Here is a 21,949-nt window from a genome sequence, read left to right as displayed (position 1 = left end):
CAGTGTGTCTCTGTGTGTGTGTGAAATATAACCATGAAGACTATTTTCTGTAAAATCCTGTAGTCTGCTACCTTTAGTTATACTGAGTAGAGCACTGCAGTGTGAATAGAGCCACTGGCATCTCTTTAGTAAGATGCTGCTAAGGGGAAGGATGTCATAGTAATGGTCAAACAGGGGCCAACCAGCACAAAACCAAAAAATGTCATTTACAAAAAACATTTCTTATTTTACTCTAAGTGGTGACCAGGTGGAATTTGTGCCTGAAGCACGTTAAAGTTTAGGTTCTCTGAGGAACTCCCTAAATCACATTTTTCAATCCATTCGTCCAATTGACTTTATATAAAAACACATTTCAATGCACTGGAAATTGCAATAGTGATCAGTGAATCATTCAGGTGATGTTGAATTGCTCCCATTAGTACAAAGGCAGCCCCTACCTTTGCAGTGAGTTTCTACAGCCACATCTAGAAGGTGGTCCAGTTGAAAGCAGGAAAAGGATGATGGAGGTACTGCTGATCTCCAGTGCTGTACTGGCTGCAGGAGTCCCAATTACCCTGTCAGGTTTCGGGGGGGGGGGTTGTCTGTGTTTCTGGCTCTGCCACCATCTCCAAGACCCTGAGCAAAAGCTAAAAACTGAGGCTCAAATTTCCTTTTTTGGCATTAGCAAGCTACTTTTCTGCTGCTCTTATGATGAGGTCAGTGGTCACTTAATAATTTTGAGTCTCTTTGATTCTAATGGGAACATGAGAGAATTCAGAAGACTGAATCAAATATCTGAGCTGTGGTGATTTCACACTGGAGAGCTAAAGGGACAGAATTAGTTTGTTACCCTTTCCTGTAAATCCAAATGTGTTCTACTGTTCTTTGCAAGACACTGGTCGTTTAGTATCTTCATCTGCTTTTCACATTTGGTGCTGGGAAAGGATCACTCACCTCAGCAACAGGGCTGGAGCACTGTTTGTAGGGAACTTTGAGTCAAACCCTCGGACTGTATAATCCAGTCATTTGTGTTGCTTTGAGCAAGGAGTCACAGGAGCAATCCATACACTGGTGATTCTGCTGGTTTACTGTTCACCTGGCAGGGCACATCACCCTCAACCCAACCAGCAGATCACCCTGACCAGTATAAGCACAAAATGGTTTAGTCATTTTAAAAATAAAAAAAAAAAAAAAAAAACCAAAACGCATAAACGTGATGTTTATTTCTCCAGCAAAATCCATTTCTTTCAGTCTTTCATTTGCTTCTTTTCTGAAGACTGAAGTCTTTATTTCAGACATCTGCCTATGGAAAGTAAGTATTTTTTTTAAAGGGCACATTTAAAGATGAAAACTGAAGCTTGAACAACTTAAAGAGCATACAAATTACACAGATATAAAAGTTGTCTTTCATTGTCTTAACTTACTGTTTATTTTGTACAGAATTCATTATGTTATACATCTAAGACTTATTATATTGTATAAATATCTCGGGTGTGATGTATATACATATTCAGTGTTATAGATTCAGCAATTAATGTATGCATTTCACAATACACTATAGTGTATTTCAATGTAGTGCACATGATTTATACTTCATAAAAGAGCATATCCGCTATGAAAAATTGGTATTTCATTCATAGAGGTTTCTACCTTGAAATACAAGGGTTTTTTCCATTGTATAATGGACTCTTTGTACTGTGTCGTATGGCTGTAAGATCTTCTTGTACATTCCCCAGCATGAATTAAGAAACAGCAGCTCGAAACAATAATCTGTGTGTCCTACAGCAAGAGGAGAGCAGGGCAGGGGTTCCTAAGCTCTTACTTCAATGAGAAGGAAGGCGCAGACAAGCCCCAAGGAGCTGGGCTGGGTGTGATGGACAAATGAAAGGAAAAGTTCTGCACAAATGAGAACTGCCAGCTCTTGCTTCTCTGTTCCCTGCATGCCAGGGCTCAGCTGCCACGTGTCACTCAGCTCTGACTGCAGGAGTTGAGGGTCTGGCATCAGCTTTATTTTTGACGTTTGCAGACTCCTCAGATTCCATTAATTCATTGCTTCCAGGTCTGTTCCTGGATGTCTCCTGGTGTATATATTCATACTACACACTGTCTTTCCTTGAGAGCAGGCAAGGAAAGTCATTCACAGTCTTCTTCATACGTGCCATGAGTAAGATAAGATGTTTGTTTGGTATTAAATTACAAGTATTGCTTTCCTAGGCACCTACTGAAGCATAATTCTAGTTTATCTGACAGTATAGTTTCTATTTTTTAGACAATTCTACTTTCCTCCATACATACTTAAATGCATACATTTTTGTGCCTTTTGATCATTTGGCTACCATTGCTTTGTTCTCTCAAAAGCAGAGACTCTTTTATCAATGTGTAAATGCTGTTCATTTAACAGCAAAGTGGAATATTAGATACTTCATGAATAAAATACTTTATTTAACAGTGTAATTGAAAAATATTTAGGTGAGTGGGAAAATTGTGGGGGTTTTAAAATAATTTTAAATTAAATTTGCTAAAAGTATGCCATCATTTTGAAATTAAAATTTGAGATATTTAATTTTAAAAAGAACTGATCGACTCAGAAATATTTTGCATCAAATATATTCATACAAATTCTTTTGCTTTTGATTTCTTGAGATGTAGCATAAGCACTCAAGCCAGGATAAATCCAAAATAACTCCACTTCATTGATGTTATACCAGTTTTACTGAGAATAGAATTCTCTCTTCCCACTTGTTTTCTTTTTTTTAGTATTGCCATTTTTCTGTGGAAGAACTTTCATGTAACAACGTGACAGAAAAAGAAAAAAGAAAAAGAAAAAAAGAAAAAGGAAAAGAAAAAGAAAAAGAAAAAGAAAAAGAAAAAGAAAAAGAAAAAAAGAGAAAAAGAAAAAGAAAAAGAAAAAGAAAAAGAAAAAAAGAGAAAAAGAAAAAGAAAAAGAAAAAGAAAAAGAAAAAGAAAAAGAAAAAGAAAAAGAAAAAGAAAAAAAAAGAGAAAAAGAAAAAGAAAAAGAAAAAGAAAAAGAAAAAAAAAAGAGAAAAAGAAAAAGAAAAAGAAGAAGAAAAAGAAAAAGTAAAAGAAAGGTTTATGAACCTGCAGATTTTTTTTTTAAGATTTGGGGATGAGTCTTTTTCTGGACAGCTGTATCCAATTCCATTGTTTGACTGATCACCAGTAGTGGCTGTACTCCTTTCTGATGGGCTGTAATTGTCATTTAACTCTAGGTTAGTATGATACCTATGTCTGAAAAAGATTTGACTCCAAAAACGCCCTGAATTCAGCCACTGAGCCACCCAAGAACTTCACTGAAGAACTTCACAACCCTGCTGACAGATGCTGTACTGAACTAGGACTCCACCACTCCATGCCAACAGAACACAGACCCGTTACCTGTCACGCTGTGCCCACAGTGTGCATTAGGGACGTGCTCAGTCAGACACCGGGAGCACAAGGGTTTGGGAGCCTGTGGCAAGTAAATGCTGAAAAGGCCTGAGGTGTCCTTTGGTGGCTTCCAGCAACGCCCACACTGCCCATGGGTCTGGCCTTTGTCCTTCTGCCAGCGTGCAGCCTGAATGCAGAGCCACGTGCAGGCACCATGGACCACCAGGGATAAGACTCAGGTACAAGCCCAGGGACACCCCAGTGTGACAGCAGAGAAAACCCAGACTTAGGGACCCTCTGTCTTTCGAGCCATAGCTCTGGAAGGGAAATTTTCTGAACAAGTAAAGTTGTTGACTTCGGTTACCTGTGGCTGAGTCAGAGGAGCAGCCAAGGACACCTGTGAGTCCCTTGGCACTCAGTGAACTTCTGTGGCATCGAGCAGGGACCGAATCCAGCAGCTGCTGGTGCCCTCAGCAGAGCAGGGGCCGCAGAGCAGAAACAGGTCAGGCAGCCCTGTACACTGCTGGGAGATCACTGCTAAACTGAGGGATATGCAGTCAGGAAATAGCTGTGCTGTTTGCCCTCTGCAGCTACTATCAGCAAGCTGGTTCCTCTGATTTTCAGACTAAATTTAGTTGTGGTCAACTTGTACTGTATTGTGCAAACAGCAGTAAATGATTTTTTCAGTCCTGCCCCATGGTTGGGCCAAATACAAAATTAAAATGTTGGGAAGAGAAGTTAACTTCTGAAAGGGGATTTTTATGTTATTAGTCATAAGGATCATTGTAGGAATTCGTATTTTCTTATGAGGTCTGGAGGATTTAAAGGGAAGAGAACATTTGTTAAACAACCCAAGACTTCATTTGACGCATCCCTTATGAAACAGAAGCATATCTGTGCTCTATTATTTTCTTTCCTTAAAATTAGATTATAACAGATGCTATCCCCTCCCTATGCAGTTCAGTGCCAGCAAACATAAGTCTCTAATCACTTATATAAGCCTGGTGTCCTCACTCTCTAGTCTCAACGTTAAAATTCTTGTATTTTCCAGTAGTTACCTTAAACATGTTTCCAGTTTAAGATCCAAGTGCAGAGTTTCCCATGGTTAAGTTGTCTGGTTTGTTCTAATATCAAGACTGAATTATAAATTCAAATGCTGCTTTGATCTAGAGGTGGGAACTATAGTAGGGAAGGCAGTTGTAATTTGGATCTTGTGTTTATTGCACATGACTCATCACAAGAACATGTGCTTTATTGGTTTTTTTAATTATTCTGTAGATTATTTTTTTTTCCTAACTGTAACTTCCAACATATTTCAGTCACCCTTTCAGTAAAAAAAAAAATACATATAATGCATATGAAATAGCAGCTTTGAATCTCTGGCATGTTTCCCTTGTTAAAATTGCTAAGTCACTTGTGTGACCACAGTCCCAACGTGCCCAGTGTGTCTTTTCTTTCTTTCTTTCTTTCTTTCTTTGCTTTTAATGAAACATGGTGTAAAGTTTTGTTCTTTAATGGCTTTATGGACAGAGATGTTTTAGACAAGGTCTGGGGCATGAGCTGTCGAGCATGAACTTCTCTGTCCTGCTAATCTCTACCACCAGTGTATTAACTAGTACAGAGTAACAGTAGATCCAAGCTTTGCTTATTTCCTAGGAAGCTTCCTTCCTATTCCATGCATTTCGATACCACATTTGACTTTCTCATTCAGATAATAACGTGTATTGTCAACCAAGCTGCTGTTTCAGCAAAGCATTTCCCTTTGAAGTATGTGCTGTTTTGTTGCAGGTTACTTTTTCATATTAGCAATGACAAAAGTGAACCCAGGGCTACTCCTTGATTTTTATTTTCCAGGGTTTATTATTATATTTACAGTTCCCTGTAAGAAGATACAACCCTTTCCCAGTAAGAGTTCTAATACCTTTCTATATTTCAAATACTAACGACCCATATACCCATATGGAAAGGAGGAAGATAATCAGTGATGAAGGAGGTATCTCTAGGGGCTGATGCAGATGAATAGAAAACTCAAATCATTATAAATATTACTGTACTACACTTTGGTACAACAAAAAAGAAAACAAACCCCTTCAAAGAAAATATTTAATGTTCCCTAAGTCAAATGAAATTCATAAACAACAGAAGATGAAATTAACCACATGGGGGGGGTTATATCTGTAAAAAATAATAAGACTTCTTGGCTGCATTGCACATAGGCAATAAAATTAGATTCATTCCGATCCCTTTTTCTGTAAGCCTCGTTTCAGGCTGTAAGCAAGAAATGTCCACTGTGCTTTACAAAGGACGACGACTAGAAAAATCAATGCCAACAAATATCCCTTCCTTTTCCGATTTACCATTTATCATGAGAGATGACAAACAAATGAAGTCTCCTCTGAGTCTGAGCGTAGTTGTATTAGCGTTTTGCTAGTACCAGGCAGTATACAAAAACAGCCATCGTGTGGGACACCTCCAACACCTACAGGTAGCTGTTTTAGGGGCACATCCTGGTTTGTGGTGAAACAGGATTAACTCAGCCAGCCTCTTGTACCTGCTCACTGATATCAGGTTATCATCTCAGTAACTCCAAGGTTGGACTGTCTTGTTCCTATTGCTGACTGGTCTGACCGCTCCACCATCCATAAACAGAAGGCATAAAGGTGATTACAAACATAAGAAAGTAGTTTTACATATTGTCTTGCAGTCTTTCCATATAGTCCCTAAGTTCCTTGGAATCACCAAGATTCATATCTTGGCATACCCATTTAATATTATCATCACTGTCAAATAGAATTGAGTTGGTGTAGGGGCCTCCATCCTCGGGCAGTATTGTTGTATATGAAGTGAACTTTACTCTCTTCTGCTTTGGCCCAGAAGGATTTATAGGTTCACTTTTAACTTCTTTTTCACAAAGGTACTCAGAAGATCTGAGGATATGATTATGAAGAGTCTTCTGAGAACTCCCATTAAGGAGGAAGTTGCTTTCTTCAAACTGCATTCCTCTGTCAATCATGGTAGTGCACTCCTCCGACGGGAGTGAAATGTCCACCGTGTTTTCCAGCAGTTCAACCTCATTTCCGAGCCAGACCCAGTCATGGGAATGGGGGATGTTGCCTTGCTCACTCACAGCAAACCTTTTATGCCTGTACTTCCAAGCAAATGCCACACAGTTAATCAAAAAGACCAAGATTGCTAAGCAGAAAACACACAGCAGTGCGTACATGCCAATCTCCAAATCTGTTAATCCTCTTGAAGTCAATGAGAGATCACTGGGATTGTTTTCTCCTGGTATTTCTACTTGTGTAGGGAAACCTGTGAAGGCAGTTGGGTTATTTTGGAGCTGTCCATCCTCCAGGGACTCCTGATCAATGGGAGACATGAAAGTTGTGCTTTTGTTTGCATTGTCCTCATGACTGAACATGTCCTCGTGGTTTTTGGACCATTCTTGTGCTGTCCTATCTTGTTCTGCAGCTTTCTCTATAGAATTGCTTGCATGGCTTTTAAAATCCCTCTCCACATCATCAATGTCATTAGTGCCTCCTTTTTGGTCAGAATCTTTTTGACCAAACTTCACTTTGACATTTCCCTTCCCAACAGCCAAAATGCTCTTCCTCTTAGTCTTCTGGCAGGGCTCACTGATGACCATTTCAATTTTAATCAGAGGTCCTTGCCCGTCCCCTTCTGCCACCACGACAGGCCAGCTGGACTGAAGGTTTTGGTGTGAAGACACGACCATCTCATCCAGAGAAGTGATGGTGATGGAGAAGTCCTTGGAGTCATAGATATCCAACGGTGTCACTGACCCATCACTGAACAGAATCCAAGCACTGACTATGGCTTCCTGGGGGGGAAAAGGATGAGGAAAAAAATGTGAGAGAGAGAACATATCAGATGCTCAGTTGTCTAAGTCTGTTTGGCACTGCCAAAATAAACACAGAGTTTAACTTTGGGATTTTTTGTTATTTTTTTTTTTTTTTAAAGAAAATGAAAATGTTTGCAGTGCTTCTCATTTTTTTGCAGATTTGTGCTCTCTAGGCCACATTTATCTCATCTTCAAGAACTACCAAAGAAACAGTCATCTAAATTTAATATAAGGTGATGATAAAGAAAATTGACAATTCTTTTTTTCAATCTGAAGTGAGAAGTCTCTTTTGAATGCCAGGACCTCATGATGCAAATAATCATATTTCCAATGTCCCGGTTAATTAATTTCATAAAGGACCTATAATGGGAAATGTCTCTAATGCTGCAGTTCCAGTGCCATGTGGAATACAACATGCAGAGCTGTTATGTGAGACCAGTGATCCCATCCAGCCCATCAAACAAATGAGGTACAATACTTTATACCTTTTGTCATGCTTTCAAATATACAAGATGTGTACTATGCAAAAGTGATTGTAGTCTTTTCTGGGAACAACAGAAACTCACAAAACCACAATTTTCAAGGATGTTTTGATCAAAACAATTTGTCTTCCTGCTACAAATTGCTAGTGCAAAAAATACAGTTACGCTTTTGCTACTGATGTAAAACCTCAGTTCTATAAAAAAAGACGTGTGGAATTTATTCTGTGGCTTCATTGAAAGTTGTTTAATCCCTCACAAACTGATCAGATTTCAGCAATGCAGGTCATGAAAACTTCTGTACCTGGAGCCAAAGGTTCTTTGGGGTGAGCTGACTTTGTGAGACTATTAAGGACTGGGATTTTCTCCTCTGTTTGCACAACTAGACTGTATTTTTCCATAGAAAAACTGTCTTGAGTGACACATACATGCTTTCTGTGGCATTTGGCATTCCTGGACACGTCCATCACTTTTTCTGTGCTCTACAGGTCTCCAAGACCTCCAAGAAGAGTTTAATGGTCATTCTGTACAGGTGTTTGCACTGCAGGAGTTGGTCAGGAAGATAAACAGCCTTTACTATGTGAAGTGACTGCTTTTCACAGCCATACATTGCAGGTGCTCTCTAAAATTTACAGCAAGTAACTTTTCCCTCGCTTCTGACAAAGCACAGTAAACACATTAATTAATTCTATATACTATTTTGGACCATACCTGTTTTGGAGTGTGAAGGATATCATAGGCAGAGGTGGTAGAAACGATTGCTCTCTTATTTCCTTTGCTGATTTGTAAGGAGACAGACAAGCCTGAAACTAGTTGTACTCCTAGATCTGTAATGGTTACCCGGTCATCTAAAACTATCACTGTCTTCTCTGCCAAGATGGAATCCGAAAGAGGGGACAGAACCTTCAAAGAGAAAGCAAACACCTTGCATGAAATAGCAACTAACTGTTGTAGAGCAAGATTAGCCTCTAATCAGCACAACATTTCAGATTAATCTTGGGTTTGTCACATCCGTGTGTAAACTAGAACTGATGTTTCCCCCAAGACATTACAGTCATTTGCTGCTAAATTACTTTATCTAAAAAATAATTTAATAAAGCAACAAATCACTTCAAAATTGCAGCTTTGTCTCAACAATGGAGTATAGAATATATTAAATGGACTTGTTTTTCAAAAAAAAGTCATTTTTGTGTGGTCTGAAAAACTCCCTGTGAACGCAGTGCAGCACAGGGCAGAGTGTAAGACACTGATTAACACTGAAACTCAGCAGGGGGATAAATAAGTGTACAAAACCTGGCTGATAGGAACTTGGCCTGTTGCCTTTCTAGGGACAGAGAACCTGAATGAAATGAAAGTGAGATTTGCAAAAGAACTTTGAAAACCCCACTGGGTGTCTGCCTGCATTTTTCAATGCCAAAACACTCCTGCCAGTTCCTCTAAGACTTTCTTTCTAACATGCTCAGAAAGAGACAGATACCTTTATAGTGATGCCAGAATCAGCTGGTTCCAACCCAAAATACTTAAGGGCATAAGTTTCTTGACCTCTTTGTGACATTTGTTTTAGGCTGAAAGGAGCTGAGCCCTAAAAGTACCTGTTTCTTTGTGTTGACTGCAGAGAAAACAGTGGGAACAAAACATTACAGATGTTTGCTGTAACTAGGAGCCCAAATCTTGTATTCCTTTATTCTGATTAAGAAATGTGAGTGAAGTTAAAAAGAGAGACAGGTGGTAAACAGGAACACTCTGAAAGGTGTCTGAAGATTATTTTTGTGTCCACATTTTGTGATCCACTTTGCAAATATATAGGGACTAATTTTTCAAAGTATATAAAGATGCATGTAGATATTTGGCACAATTTCCTAACAGTTACATTTACATGGCCCCACTTAAGTTAAAAGAAGCTAGCTGTGTGCATCATATAACCTGTTGCACTGGTCAGAAAATCTCACTGTGTTGCCAGTCACACTAATAAAGATAAGTCTCTTCAAAAGCATCACTTAAAGGTATTTTATGGACAAACAGTCACAATGAAAACCCATTCAAACTTCCTTTTATGTTTAGCATGTCCATTTTTTTAAGCTTTTTTCTTTTATTTTTTTCTGAGATAATTGCTTTTCTAAGCTAAGCAGCTCTTGTGTGTGAGCATCCAGAACTCTCAATACAGAAGCTGCAGATACACCTCAGGCTGTACCTGGACTGTGGTGATGCCTTGCTCACGACCAACCAGAACTCGACCATCTTGAAGTTTAGCAACCTTGGGCTCTTCTACCTTCATGAAATCAGCCACAAGGTCAGTGATGTCAAACTGCCACTCAGAGCCCAGCATGTAGGTCAGGTGGCCTCCAAACTCCGAGGACTCGGCTACAAACTGGGTAAGAACTCGCACCATGGCATGTTGGTACTGGAGGGTACAACCTTTGCCTTTCTTCTCATCGTCTTCTTCTTCCTCGCTGTCACGGGTGGGCCTGTAAATAGATCCACGGTCATTATCTGCATTGCCATGAGCTCCCTACAGCACTGCAGAGCTTCAGCTGCAGGGTGTTCTCAATTAGATTAATGTTATCCTCTGCTGCTGTGTGGGAAACAGGAAACCCGGTTTTGGATGTGATGGTCACTAAATCTTGGTGAGGTGCTCGTAGAGCTTTTTTTGTACTGTTCAATTTAAAAGCTACTGTCACTTCTTCTAGTAAATTCTTTGTTTGAGTGGGACCTCCCAGCAGTTTGAAAGTATGTCTGCTCATCTCTCCAAATCTGTTTTAACAGCTCTGGGGTTCCCTTATGAGGCAATGCCACCCCACCTCTTCCCACGTCTGTCTTATAGGTTCATTAAGCCCTCTGCATTTGAGAAATATATTATAATTTTATCTTAAATCTCATACAGTTCATGCAAATGTCTGGTATGTTTAGTCATGTAATGATCACATGGGGCTTCCAAAAAACCAAACTGGGCACTTAGGTTCCCTCTCAGGACATTGGTTACTCAGGTAACACCGTGCCAGAGTGGTTGAGACCAGCACTCACCCCACAGAAACAACTGCACCATTAGACACACTTCTTTTAACATTTTCTATCTGTCCTCCTTGCAAAATATAACCTGTGACAGTACAACAGCTTTCCATAAAGCTCAGAGAAGGTGTCAGGGTGATTTGTACATGACAGCAGTGCTCTCACACCCCACAGAATTTTGTCTGCTTTAAGACCCAGTTTACCATCAATTTTTTTTTTTTGCTATTATTCATTCTTTGGACAAATACATGAATTATCTCTTCCAAGTCAGGTATTAAGCAGTAGGTGGTCACACCTTTACTCATTATGCCCCCATGCTGCGGATTCATTGCTTAGAAATAATTTTCCTTCCTCCTTTACCTACTGGACCTGAAGCCTCTATAGCAAGGGTGGGAAATACAGGGTAAGTCTCTTATTTTTCAAAGTATTTTGGGAGGTAGTTTTGTGTTTATTGTGTTCCTTTATCTTCTCCTTTGAAATAACAGCTATGAAAAACTATTATAAAAGAGAATTGCTTGTGTTATAAATTGTTTTAAGACGAAGTTGGCAAACAGTAAACTGAAAATGTATCAAAGAAAAGCCCTTGTGCTCTTCAAAATGACAGAAAGTCCCAGTGTTACAGAATCTAATATGCTAGGAATACATTTTCAATGCATCACTTGTTAGCTGAGTATATAGATTCAGCCTCAAGTAAATGGTCTTTGGTTTTGTGTATGTAAAACAATAGTGTCCACCAACAGGAATCTCTCTCAGAATCCTTCTACTTTGTTTCTTGCTTTTTTGGCTTTTCTGGAGTGAACCAAGGTTGCCAGAATTATATTTAATTTACACTTCACACAGAGAAAGGCTTTGCCAGAGAGCTGAGTTAAACCAGCAGCCCTGTTACAAGGGTGCCTGGTAGCACTGATCTAATCACTGATCTGTCAACTCCACGTTATAGACACTGCCTGTGAGCACTTTAAGTATGTCTCTCTTAATTTACTCCACTCTCAAACCAGGCATCACATTCTCGGGCCAGATGTTAATTTTCTGTTTAAAAAAACCCTAAAGAAATCAGTTTTGCTGGTTTTGAATTTGAAATACTCATTAAAAAGAGTAATGTATTTAAAAAACATTTGGAACACCCCTAAATGAAAAAAAAAAATCTCTTTAGGATACAAAATGCAAACCACTAGAAGTTGATTTAGTGAAAGCTACAGAAATAAGCTGCACATAACTCCACTCACAGTTCAGGGAGAAATGCAATTTGGTGTTTTTACAGATCTTGAAAATACAGTCTACCTATTAACAAAAATCTCTGAGGCCTTATCTCCATAGGACATTAAAGTCAATTAACTAAAGGAGGGAATTTACAGCGTGCTCCAGCTTTGTGCAGATGCTGTTACTCACAAATGGAATGGTTTGGATCCAGTTTCACTTAATTCACCTTAAAGTATGGCTTTTCTTCTGAGGGGCAGCACTCACACAGGGCTTTAACTAAAGCAGTTTATTTTTTCCTGCTTTTAACTCAGGCAAACTTTTATTGCTTTTGTCTTGAGTACCAGACAGGACCAAAGAAGAGCTGGTCACAGCCCAGTGACCTCTGTGCCTGATAGTGAAGCACATGTGAAGTCACACTGTGTGGTATCAGCCTCCCTGGGACCCTCCTGAAAACAATGTGCTATCCCAGTTGCAAATATGTACTGAAATTAAATTTCCAGCTTGTTCTGGGAGACTTCAGCCCTGAAATTCCTATTAATGCAAGTTGGAGCAGCTCATCCCATGTAAATATGTGTGCACAGAGCTAGTGCAGGAACTTCAAGACGAAGGTAATTATTTTGCAGATGCACGAGGAATCAAAATAAATGTTCTTGTTAGACTAGCAGAGTCTGCCTGGACCTCTTCTACACTCTAATATTTGACTTTAATTTAAATATACACCTATTGTTTGCTGAGGCTGTGGGTTTTTGCAGCCCACTGCAGTAGTTCTGTCAGCCCATGCTGGTTCAAGCACCATGCATTAGTCACGAGATGATCCGTGGAGCCAACTTTCATCTGTCAAGGGAGGCTCTTCATATCTGCAGTAGCACTCACCATAGATCAAGTTCTCCTCTTGATAATAATAAAGATTTGCCACATATTTGCAGACTGATCTGGTAAATTGTATTACAGCTCTTACATAGGGGAGACGAGGGTTTTTTTCTAGTTTCTGGCATTAAAACAGCCTGGTTTTTCCTTTCTGTTCCTCTAGCAAGTTCCTGCTATTACAGCAGTTTAGACCAGCTGAAAACCAACACAGTTCAAACTGAACTGTGTGTGGGAAATTTGTAAAATTTTTGTGAAGACTCTGTCTTATTCATTGCTTTGTAGAAATTACTCAAGGAGTTAGATAAGCAAACATGTCTTTAATCACAAGTATTTTACAATTACAAACATGACAAGGTTTATAGGGAGAAGCAATACATTTTATTGGATCAACAAACATGACTGGAAAGAACAGATGTGATTTGGGGCATATAAACACTGTCTCAGGTCTGAACCAGGAGCAGCTATATTCAGATGAAGAACAGCCATGCTGAGGCAGGAGTTTCACAAGCGTTTCTTTTGTCAACAGCACCAATAAAAACATTTAAAAGATTATTGTAAACCCAGTTCTATTTTGCCATCTGGCTCAGCCCCTCAGACAACTGAACCAGCACAGCCACACTCTGTGTGTGTGGGAACGAGGCCTCGGGGAGCCAGAGGACATAAAGGGAAGTTTGGAGGTTGCTGAAGTGTCTCTGCACAATCCCTAAAAAAAATGCTCCAAAATTTTACCTCTGTATGTTGATGAATGACTTTATAGCAATGTTTAGCTCTTGCTGAGAAGACAAGCAGTGGTGTGAGGACACCAACCCTGGCAAACAGGAGGAGAACAGAAGATAGTTCTGTCTGTGTGAGGTGAGGAACAAAGAAGCCACCCTGCTGTCCTTCCATGACCAGACCTGAGGACGGTGGTACAGTTTCAGTTGACCTGTGGGCTCTGTGTGACTGAACCTAAGTTTAAAATTGCCTAAGCCTGTTGGCAGGGACTTTTGAAAGAATCCATGGGTTTCCTTCAAGGATAGATATCAAAAACCTCATGCAAATTGCAAATACTGGCTCTTACATGAAAATGAAGTTTGGAGCAATGTGATGCTATGGCTTCCACCTGCTGGGAAATGCTTGGATTTGGGTTTTTTCCAAAGACAAAAGCACTCTGCTTGCTCTCTTTCAAACCTACTCAGGTATCACATAAGGCATCATCTTTACTCTGCAACACTAACACTGTATTAGGCAGACCAGGCAGGCACTCTGAAGAATTCCAGGCTGCACCATTGCTCAGAATAAGTGAATGTGGTCTTCTGGCTCTGTCCTGGAATGAGGGTTCAGGAAAACAACCTGCAGCTCCTGCCTGTAGTCCAAATGTCTCGTGTGCTTCAGGTCACCACTTAACTCATCAAAAAACTCACCCATGTTTAGGATATTGGGAAACATGGAGGAGGTGGTGGAATAAGCAGATTAAAAAATAAAGAGGAAAATAGTAATAATAAAAAAGAACCAACATGAAAAGCCACTAAATCTCAGGTAAAAAGCCATCTAAATCTAAAAATAAAGGAAATGTAAAAACCTTATGTACAAAGTAAATGTCAGACTGAGCACAACTAATGCTAGTCCTAGACTGACTATTGATTTAGAATACCCTGCAAAGTTAAAGAAATCCACATGAATGGTCAATAAAACAAGAGATAATTAATTTCCAGTTGAAACCTTTCCCGTTCACATGGGTTTGTACTGCTGACATACAATGCCATGACCTACCAGCTGCAGTTCTGGGGAATGACATGGTGTCCATGCTTTCCCTCCATGGAAAATGCCTGCTGAAGATGTGCCAGCAGTTCAGATGCAACCCAAGCAGCAGCAAATGCTTTGCATCAAAACTTTGCAGAGCTTGCCAGGTTGCAAACAGAGCAGACTCTCAGACCATTATCTTTATTTCAGCTGGCCAAATAAATCAGAACCAGGGGGTAAGCTTCCAGCATGGTGTGTAATGGGTTTAACTTCAAAATGTCCACGACTCTCAGCCACAGCTGTATGTCTCACTCACCGAGCTTGCTGCTCAACGTTTACTGCTGTAATAAACACCAACAGCCTAATCCTGCAGCTGTTTACTCAGCAAAATCCCCACTGGTTTTAGCAGGACCTGTGCCTAAGGGAGTGGTGCAGCACCAGGCACAGCAGAAGCAGGTAAGCTCAGTGAAACTTAAAGCAGTTGGCAACCATTCATTCCTCACCTAGCACAGCTCTGCCTGCCACAAAGGGCAACGCTGCCTTTGTCACTGAAGCAAACACACCTATTTCTCTTGTGCCAGATCTTCATCACCTCTTCTGTCATAGCCAAAAAAAATATCCACCTATCAAGAGGTCAGTCAGTCCCATTCTCTGGAGCTCATTATCGGAATATCCTGCAAATTGTGTCCTATTGCCCTTAGTTTTATGCCCACATAAAGTGTTGGGCAATTCTGTTCCCCTGCTGTCTGTTTGGTCTCTTTAAGGCTCTTCAGTAGCTGAGATGTTCTCCTGGGCAATCGAGTGCTTTAGCTAGAACTGCCACAGTGTTTAGCACTGCAGTTACTGCTGCCAGAAAGGCTTTTTCACTGTAATATAAATCTGAGCTGGTGTCACACCTTGTTCTTCAGTAATATTTTTCAACTTCGCCTGAAATCCAGCAATATAGCAGTGTTCCTGGAAGTTCTTAATCTTGCAAATTGTCCAAATGATGGTTATTCTAGAGTGGGTATTTTCAAGAGGGAATGATGGGCACAGAGCTCAAAATCCCTGCCACCCTCTCCCTTCTTTTTCCCTATCCACTTTTTCCTTGTAGAATCCGTTCATCAGAACATGGTCCTCAATAGGACAGTAAGTTGTTTTTTACTTAATTCAGATCTGGTAAATAATGCTTCAGCCAGGTCTGCTGTAGAGTGCATCTGCACAGAGACTGAATAACTACCCAAAGAATGGTTTGGGTTGGAAGAGCCCTTTAGTGATCATCTTGTCCAACCTCTGTGACCTCACTCCCTCCTTGGCCCTGTTATTCATCACCATAGACAGAAACTTGAGTGCTGGCAGTGCTGAGCATCAAACACATACACACACACACACACACACACACACACAAACACACACACACAAGTGATGTTTACATATCAATGGGAGAGTTCCAGGTCCTTTTCCCCAGCTTTGCACATCGAGTATGTGATACATTCCCTGAGATTGTGTGGAATTGATTAATGCTCCAGGCAAAGCCACAGACTTTTAAACTATATAGATTAGGATAAAATGTAACCTACTGATATCATTGTTGGATGTTTTAATGAAGGCTAAAGGCAGACTGTAAAGCTAGTGGCAAACAGGAGATTTTAGATTCTGAGAAATACTCTCAAAATCGTTGTGTTCTAAAATCAGAGGCCCCGGGCACGTGTCTGGACTGAGTTAATACTGTAAGCATACCTTTTATTGGAGGTGACAGGTATCCTCCAGCCTTTGATCTGGCTAAGCTCTGTATCAGAGATCTCTATCTGCAGTGGGAGCCTTGGAACCCAGACCGTCACTTCTAATTGGGTGGTAAAATGCTGATAAGTGAAGTTAACAATAGTATCCACTTTGCTTTTCATTTCCTTGCCATTAACGAAGATGGAGTCACAGCTGTCAGAAACCTTAAAAAAAAAAAAAAAAAATTAGGAAATGAATAAAAGTTCCTGAGGAAGCAAAGGGAATGATACATCAGTCCAAAGACAACTCTGAAAATGTAAGTCATGCATATTGCATTTTCAGTTTTCTAATTAGGAGCAAACAGTGATAAATGGACCCCAGGGAAAGAGTTCTGCTTTCCTCAAAGAATACTACTCAAACTACAAAAATAATTTAATGATGTTATATAACCTGTGTGAATCTTTTATACTAGGCAAATTAAACTCTTCATGAATCAAACTCCATGTGCATCAACGTTTATGTTTACAACTTGCTTAAAGAACCAGGAAAAAAATGGGGCCATATGTTAGTAAGAAAAAGACTGACTCAGAACCATAAACCAGAATCCTTTCCCTTTTCCTTGAGCACTGTAATGCTGAAAGACAAAGATCCCCGTATGGCTCATGAGCAGAAGTGCAGCAGAAGCATTAACTTTTAGAACTTCTCAGTAATTGTTTTAACAAAATGTATTCATAGTTGGTTTGTGTCTTTCTATGAAATCACTGCTAAAACAAGTATGTGGGCTCTATACTACAACTCATCTGCCCTCTTGGTTTCAGGGATCCCCTGGCACAAAATGAAGGTCCTGAGCACAGATCTTATTTATACAAAGAACACGAGGTAGCAACACCTTTAACCTGCACCCTGGAAGGATGAGACTCCTTCTCCATGAGGTAGGATTTCCTAATATATTTATGAATGTGTGTATACTTTCAGATTATATACACATACAGACATTTAGATTCATGTACAACGTGCTCATATATATGTATATACATGCACATGTACTGGTATCTATATACAGGTTTACATTCTGCTGGGGGGAGAGAGAGAGAGGGGATGGTTTCTAATGGAGTCCATGTACTGTGGTTTTAATCTTTTAAACCCACAGCTCATGAGATGTAGCTGTGTTACTGAAATGGACTTTGTTCTCTTGTCAGGACTGTTCTGTGTCAGGCTGTACAATGCACTGGGACTCGGATCCGCAGGGATCCTGGCTAAGCCAGTGTTTAAATTCTGGTTTCCTGGAGTTACTGAGATAACTCATGTAGACTTCAGTGGGGAATATGCTGAAACACAGGTTGGCTTTCCTCTGCACACCTACCTCAAATCTTTTCAGATATTAGCAGGAATTGGGGGTTACTGAGCCAAGAAAAATCACAGAAGATCTCTAGCAGCCATTTTGTTTTGCTCAAAAAATATGCAGTACTCATATATAAAAGAAAAGAGCTGCACTTCCACATTTGCCATTTTCAAGTCAGCTTCTCAGATCCTACTCCATGTACTGAAACTACAACCAATTGCTTCTTTACAAAGGGGCTAAGTCAGGTGGTGAGGGAAGGGGCAAAGGAAACTAAGTCATTCTTCTGGAGAGAATACTCCTGCCATGTAAATGCTTAATGAGTACAAGAATATAAAAAAATAATAAATCTAGATAATCTGATATAGAGCTTAAAATGGACTCCAGGCTCAAGAGTACCACAAATGAGATGGAGCATATTCAGAATCTTTCTTCCCCCCTTGTAATGTGTCACAAGTGTCTCTGGAAAGTTTAAGCACATTAAGCAAGCCCATTAATTGAATGAGCAGTTGAGATTCTAAACCATAAAGCCTACATCTAGGGAGTTTGTGAGAATTAATACAAGACAGAAATAATTAAGAAAACTCAAAGAGGGAGGGATAAACATCAAGACCGGATCAGGGGAATAACTAATATCTGACAAGACAACAGCTAATATTTCAGATTCTCTTCTTGCTGCTTCAAATATTCTTGTCTTCTTTACAGCAGGCAAGAAAGGTGCTAAATTAGGGAACTGAAAGATGGGCATTAATTGTAGCTATAAAAATATAAGTCTAGGCTTACAAATTTCACAGATTATATGTCTAGACAGAGACATTTGGTCATTTATATACTGACCAAGAGGTAAGTACAAATCAGTATACATAACTATGCTATAGTTCACCCAGTGGTCTTGTGTAGCATTCAGAGCTCTTGATTCACTTAAGTGTATATTAAGTGTATATTCCAGAAAATAATCCAACCCAGGTTGGAAAACTTGAAGAGAGAGACATTATTGTGTCAGTTCTTTATCTGGAATTTGGGTTTACTCTATTAGGTACAAGCAAACCAGATAATTTAAAGGAAAATTAAGTTTGTACAAGTAAGGATGAAAACAACTGCAGCCAGCTGAATCCACCTGAATCCCATGATAAAGCAGGCTAGACTAAAGCTCAAAGAGGAAGCCTCTATTGCACTCACACATATTTAACTACTGCCATGTTTCATTTTCTAACCTTACAGCCACTGTTACCTGAACGTAAGTTTGGTTCAGCTGAAGGAAATGAGAACCTTGAGCGTGTATAGAAAATGTCCAGTACTCCTATTTCACTTGGGACCTGCTACACACTGAGGAAAGAACACTGATTTCCTCCAGGTCTCACATGGGAGCTGTGATTTCATGCTAACAGCACTCATGCTCCAAAGCAAAGAGGGATTGAGAAACACACACTGAGCTTTGGGGACTCAGTGCCAGCTCTGGCCAATGGCCTATAACAAATGTTGCCCTTCACTTTCTCTCCTTTAAAGTCCCTTCCATACTTTTCTAGCCACACTCTGACTGCCAGAAGTGGCTCATGATGCTGCTGGAAGGGGAACTTGTATGACCTGCTGCTGGGGTTTGGGGAGAGCATCCCTGTTTACATCAGAAAATGCACAGGTTTGCCATGGGGCAAGTTCTGCCACAGCAGGGAAACATGGGCAGAGCTGCATTAGCAGGTGACTTAACACAGAGAATTCTTTTGAGCTGCTGCTTCTGAGGGAACAAAAAGGAAAATGGCTGTTAAGTCTCTCCTGCAAACATTACACAGTGAGTAGAATCAGAATGCCACCCTCTCATCTAAAATGCACAGAACAAGCCTGTTTAAAACAGTCTGTCACCATCTATTGTCAACTGCCTGACAGAACCAGAAAGTGCTGTTTGAGACAGTCTGCAAGCAGGAGGGCAGGCTGGCCGTGATGTGCTCCAGTATGCAGGTCAAGGCAAAGAGAGCTGCAATTAACCTCTCTGGGCTTTGAAGCAGGTGGTTGGCTCCAATCCCCACGAGTAATTGTAAAAAGCACAATTTGCCCTGTACAGTCTGTCACAGCCTCCTCATTTTAGACTAATCCAGAACAAAAAGCTACCAGTCCAAAAGAGTAAGTGGGAAACTATTGGATGTTCAGGTCAGCAAAAGTTTATATATCCTTTGGGTCAACAGGTAAAACAGAGAACTGACAAGAAAACAACTAAATGCCTGCTTGTGGTTCATCTTTGCATGCAGGTTCAATTCCAAAGCTCATACCTCACCCTCAGCTTTGTAAGGAGGCCAAATGAAAGGGATGTAACAGAAGACAGTCACAGTCCTTGTGTACAAAACACAAACTGTAATTTATACTCAGGTCTGACACGGAATGACGAGGAGTTAGAAGCAAGATTGAAAGGAAACCCCCTTTGTCCAGGAAAGCACAGATTTGGAAAAACAGATAATATATGAGGTGCTGTGTGTTCAAGAGACCAGAAAACCATGAGGGTCTGAGCAGTAGGCTCGTGGAGGGGATTACCAATTACACAGATGCACAGAGCTCCACGTGGACAACATGAGACCATTTCAACAGCAGCTCAGCAGCAATTAACACCACAGAGTTAGTGATACCCTATTGTTTTATTGAAGAAGGCCCTGCTCATTTTCTCTGTAGATTTAACACTACTGATGAAGAGAAGCAGGAAATGGAGGGAGGAGGGAGATGACACTAGGTACAGCTTGTAATGATGTGAATGGATATTTGAAGTTTTAGAGTGTTTTTACCATTTAACCCCCATTGAAATGCAGTGAACTCGAGGGAAGGCCAGCATGGAAGACATTAACATTTTGGTTTAACAATGTAGACAATTGCTGTGGCTTAGAAAAGGTGCAATGATCCATGAATGTACAATGGGAGTTTAAAAACCTGCTGTACAGAATGAAGTGTGCACTATTCAAAAACTGTTGATCTATGCAAAATTATTAAGCAACACATGAGATCTGCCAGGATTTCAGTCCCAGGTGCAGAGCAGCTGCTCTCATTTGCTTTCCCACGTGCCATGCAGGGGCGTTCCTGCTGGAGATGGCAGGTTTGGTGGATGCACAGGTTGAAAGGGGAGGACCAAAGGAGGTGGGTGTGCTTTCACACTCCAGCCCACTGCTTGGCCTGAGTTCAGGGTCAGTAGTAACTGCTGTGCACCCACAGTGGTGATGCAGCTGCTCACAAGGGCAGCCACTCTGGCATCTCATTCTTATTGATTATGGAGGGAGAATACTGGAAGCAATTGGGGGGCAGCTAATAGCAGTACATGGGGGCTGCCAAAATGTTCTCTGTTCCATCCTTTACCCATCAGCTGTGCTTTTAATTGCACTTTTTCTACAAAAAATGCAAGCTGAGGAATTCTGTCGGAATTAAAAGTTACTGTTTCTGTCAGTAACTTTTCTCCCCATTCATTTATCATTGCCATGTGCAGATTGAGAAAGAGAGATCATCTTCATTAGGTCAAATCCATGGCCATATGGATTCTGGTGTCTTTGGAAGATAAGAGAATGCCTTTGCTCACAGTACTTGGTTCAGTGGTTGTTCCACCAGGAATGCCACCTCCCCTGCACAAGAAGAAATGATGTGTGATACCAATAACTAAATTACAGTGGTGGCTGTGTTGCTGTTGGTCTTAGCACAGACATTTCTACAGCTGGTTGGGAAACCAGATGGTACTCTACTTTGATGTGTGGAAGACAAATGGGATGGAACTGGTAGGGGATAGAGCATGTCTTTTTAGGTTTGATCCAACCCTTATTGAAGTCAGTGAGAGACCTTCTACTGATTTACTGGCCTCAGACCAGGAGCTTTCAAGTATGTGAGGACTTAACTGTCTATTGTAATGCAATGACAGCCAACTGTGACACAAGCTTGGAACTGAGAATTTTAGGCAGTGTTTTTTAAGAGCTATGTCACATTTCAAGTTGTTTGGACAAACTGCAATTATCCCTTGATGGAGCAGAAGTTCCACTGCCAGGATGCAGAAGAGCAGGTGCACGTGAAACTTATTTCATGTGGTTCAAGCTCATTTCAATCAGCACAGTTTGTTTGGGGGGGAAGCTTCAGGAATACTTTGGGTTTTTTTGCATTCAACTACTACTTTTGTTGATAATGAGAAAATGTGGAGAGGAGCTCAGAGCAGGATCTCCTGCTTCCTTGTCCATTTGTGATCAAAATCGTGCCAGTCCCATTCTTGCTCCACGAGTTTCTGTTTCTTTTAAGCAACCTATTATGCAAGTCAGCATGGCTTCTGTTTGCCTTGTCACCAAGATACAGTGCCTCTCCTGGGCCAACATCCTTCCCAGACAGGCAAGCTTATCTCTAGACAGACATCTTCATACTCTGCGCTGAGATAAAGGATCTCTCGCCAGCACAAATTTTAAG

General features: G+C 40.5%; 1 protein-coding gene across 2 annotated transcripts in view; it reads right to left on the bottom strand.

Moving 5' to 3' along the window:
- Window positions 1–4,840: 4,840 nt before the first annotated feature.
- The window catches only part of TMEM132B (transmembrane protein 132B), a 34,582-nt gene continuing 17,473 nt past the window's right edge, over window positions 4,841–21,949 (bottom strand). For both annotated transcript variants that reach the window (XM_018076484.2, XM_018076485.1), the window contains exons 2-5: window positions 16,222–16,427; window positions 9,899–10,172; window positions 8,419–8,610; window positions 4,841–7,207 (exon numbers count right to left, since the gene is read on the bottom strand). In XM_018076484.2, the coding sequence (XP_017931973.1) occupies window positions 6,053–7,207; window positions 8,419–8,610; window positions 9,899–10,172; window positions 16,222–16,427 (1,827 nt within the window). In that variant the 3' untranslated portion in view covers window positions 4,841–6,052. The remainder of the gene's footprint in view (window positions 7,208–8,418; window positions 8,611–9,898; window positions 10,173–16,221; window positions 16,428–21,949) is intronic.

This window comes from Manacus vitellinus, unplaced genomic scaffold (genome assembly GCF_001715985.3).
Source record: "Manacus vitellinus isolate BGI_N305 unplaced genomic scaffold, ASM171598v3 scaffold_31_pilon, whole genome shotgun sequence".
Classification (NCBI taxonomy): Eukaryota; Metazoa; Chordata; class Aves; order Passeriformes; family Pipridae; genus Manacus; species Manacus vitellinus.
Note: the sequence above shows the minus strand (reverse complement) of the source record. Positions and strands in the feature narration are given on the sequence as shown.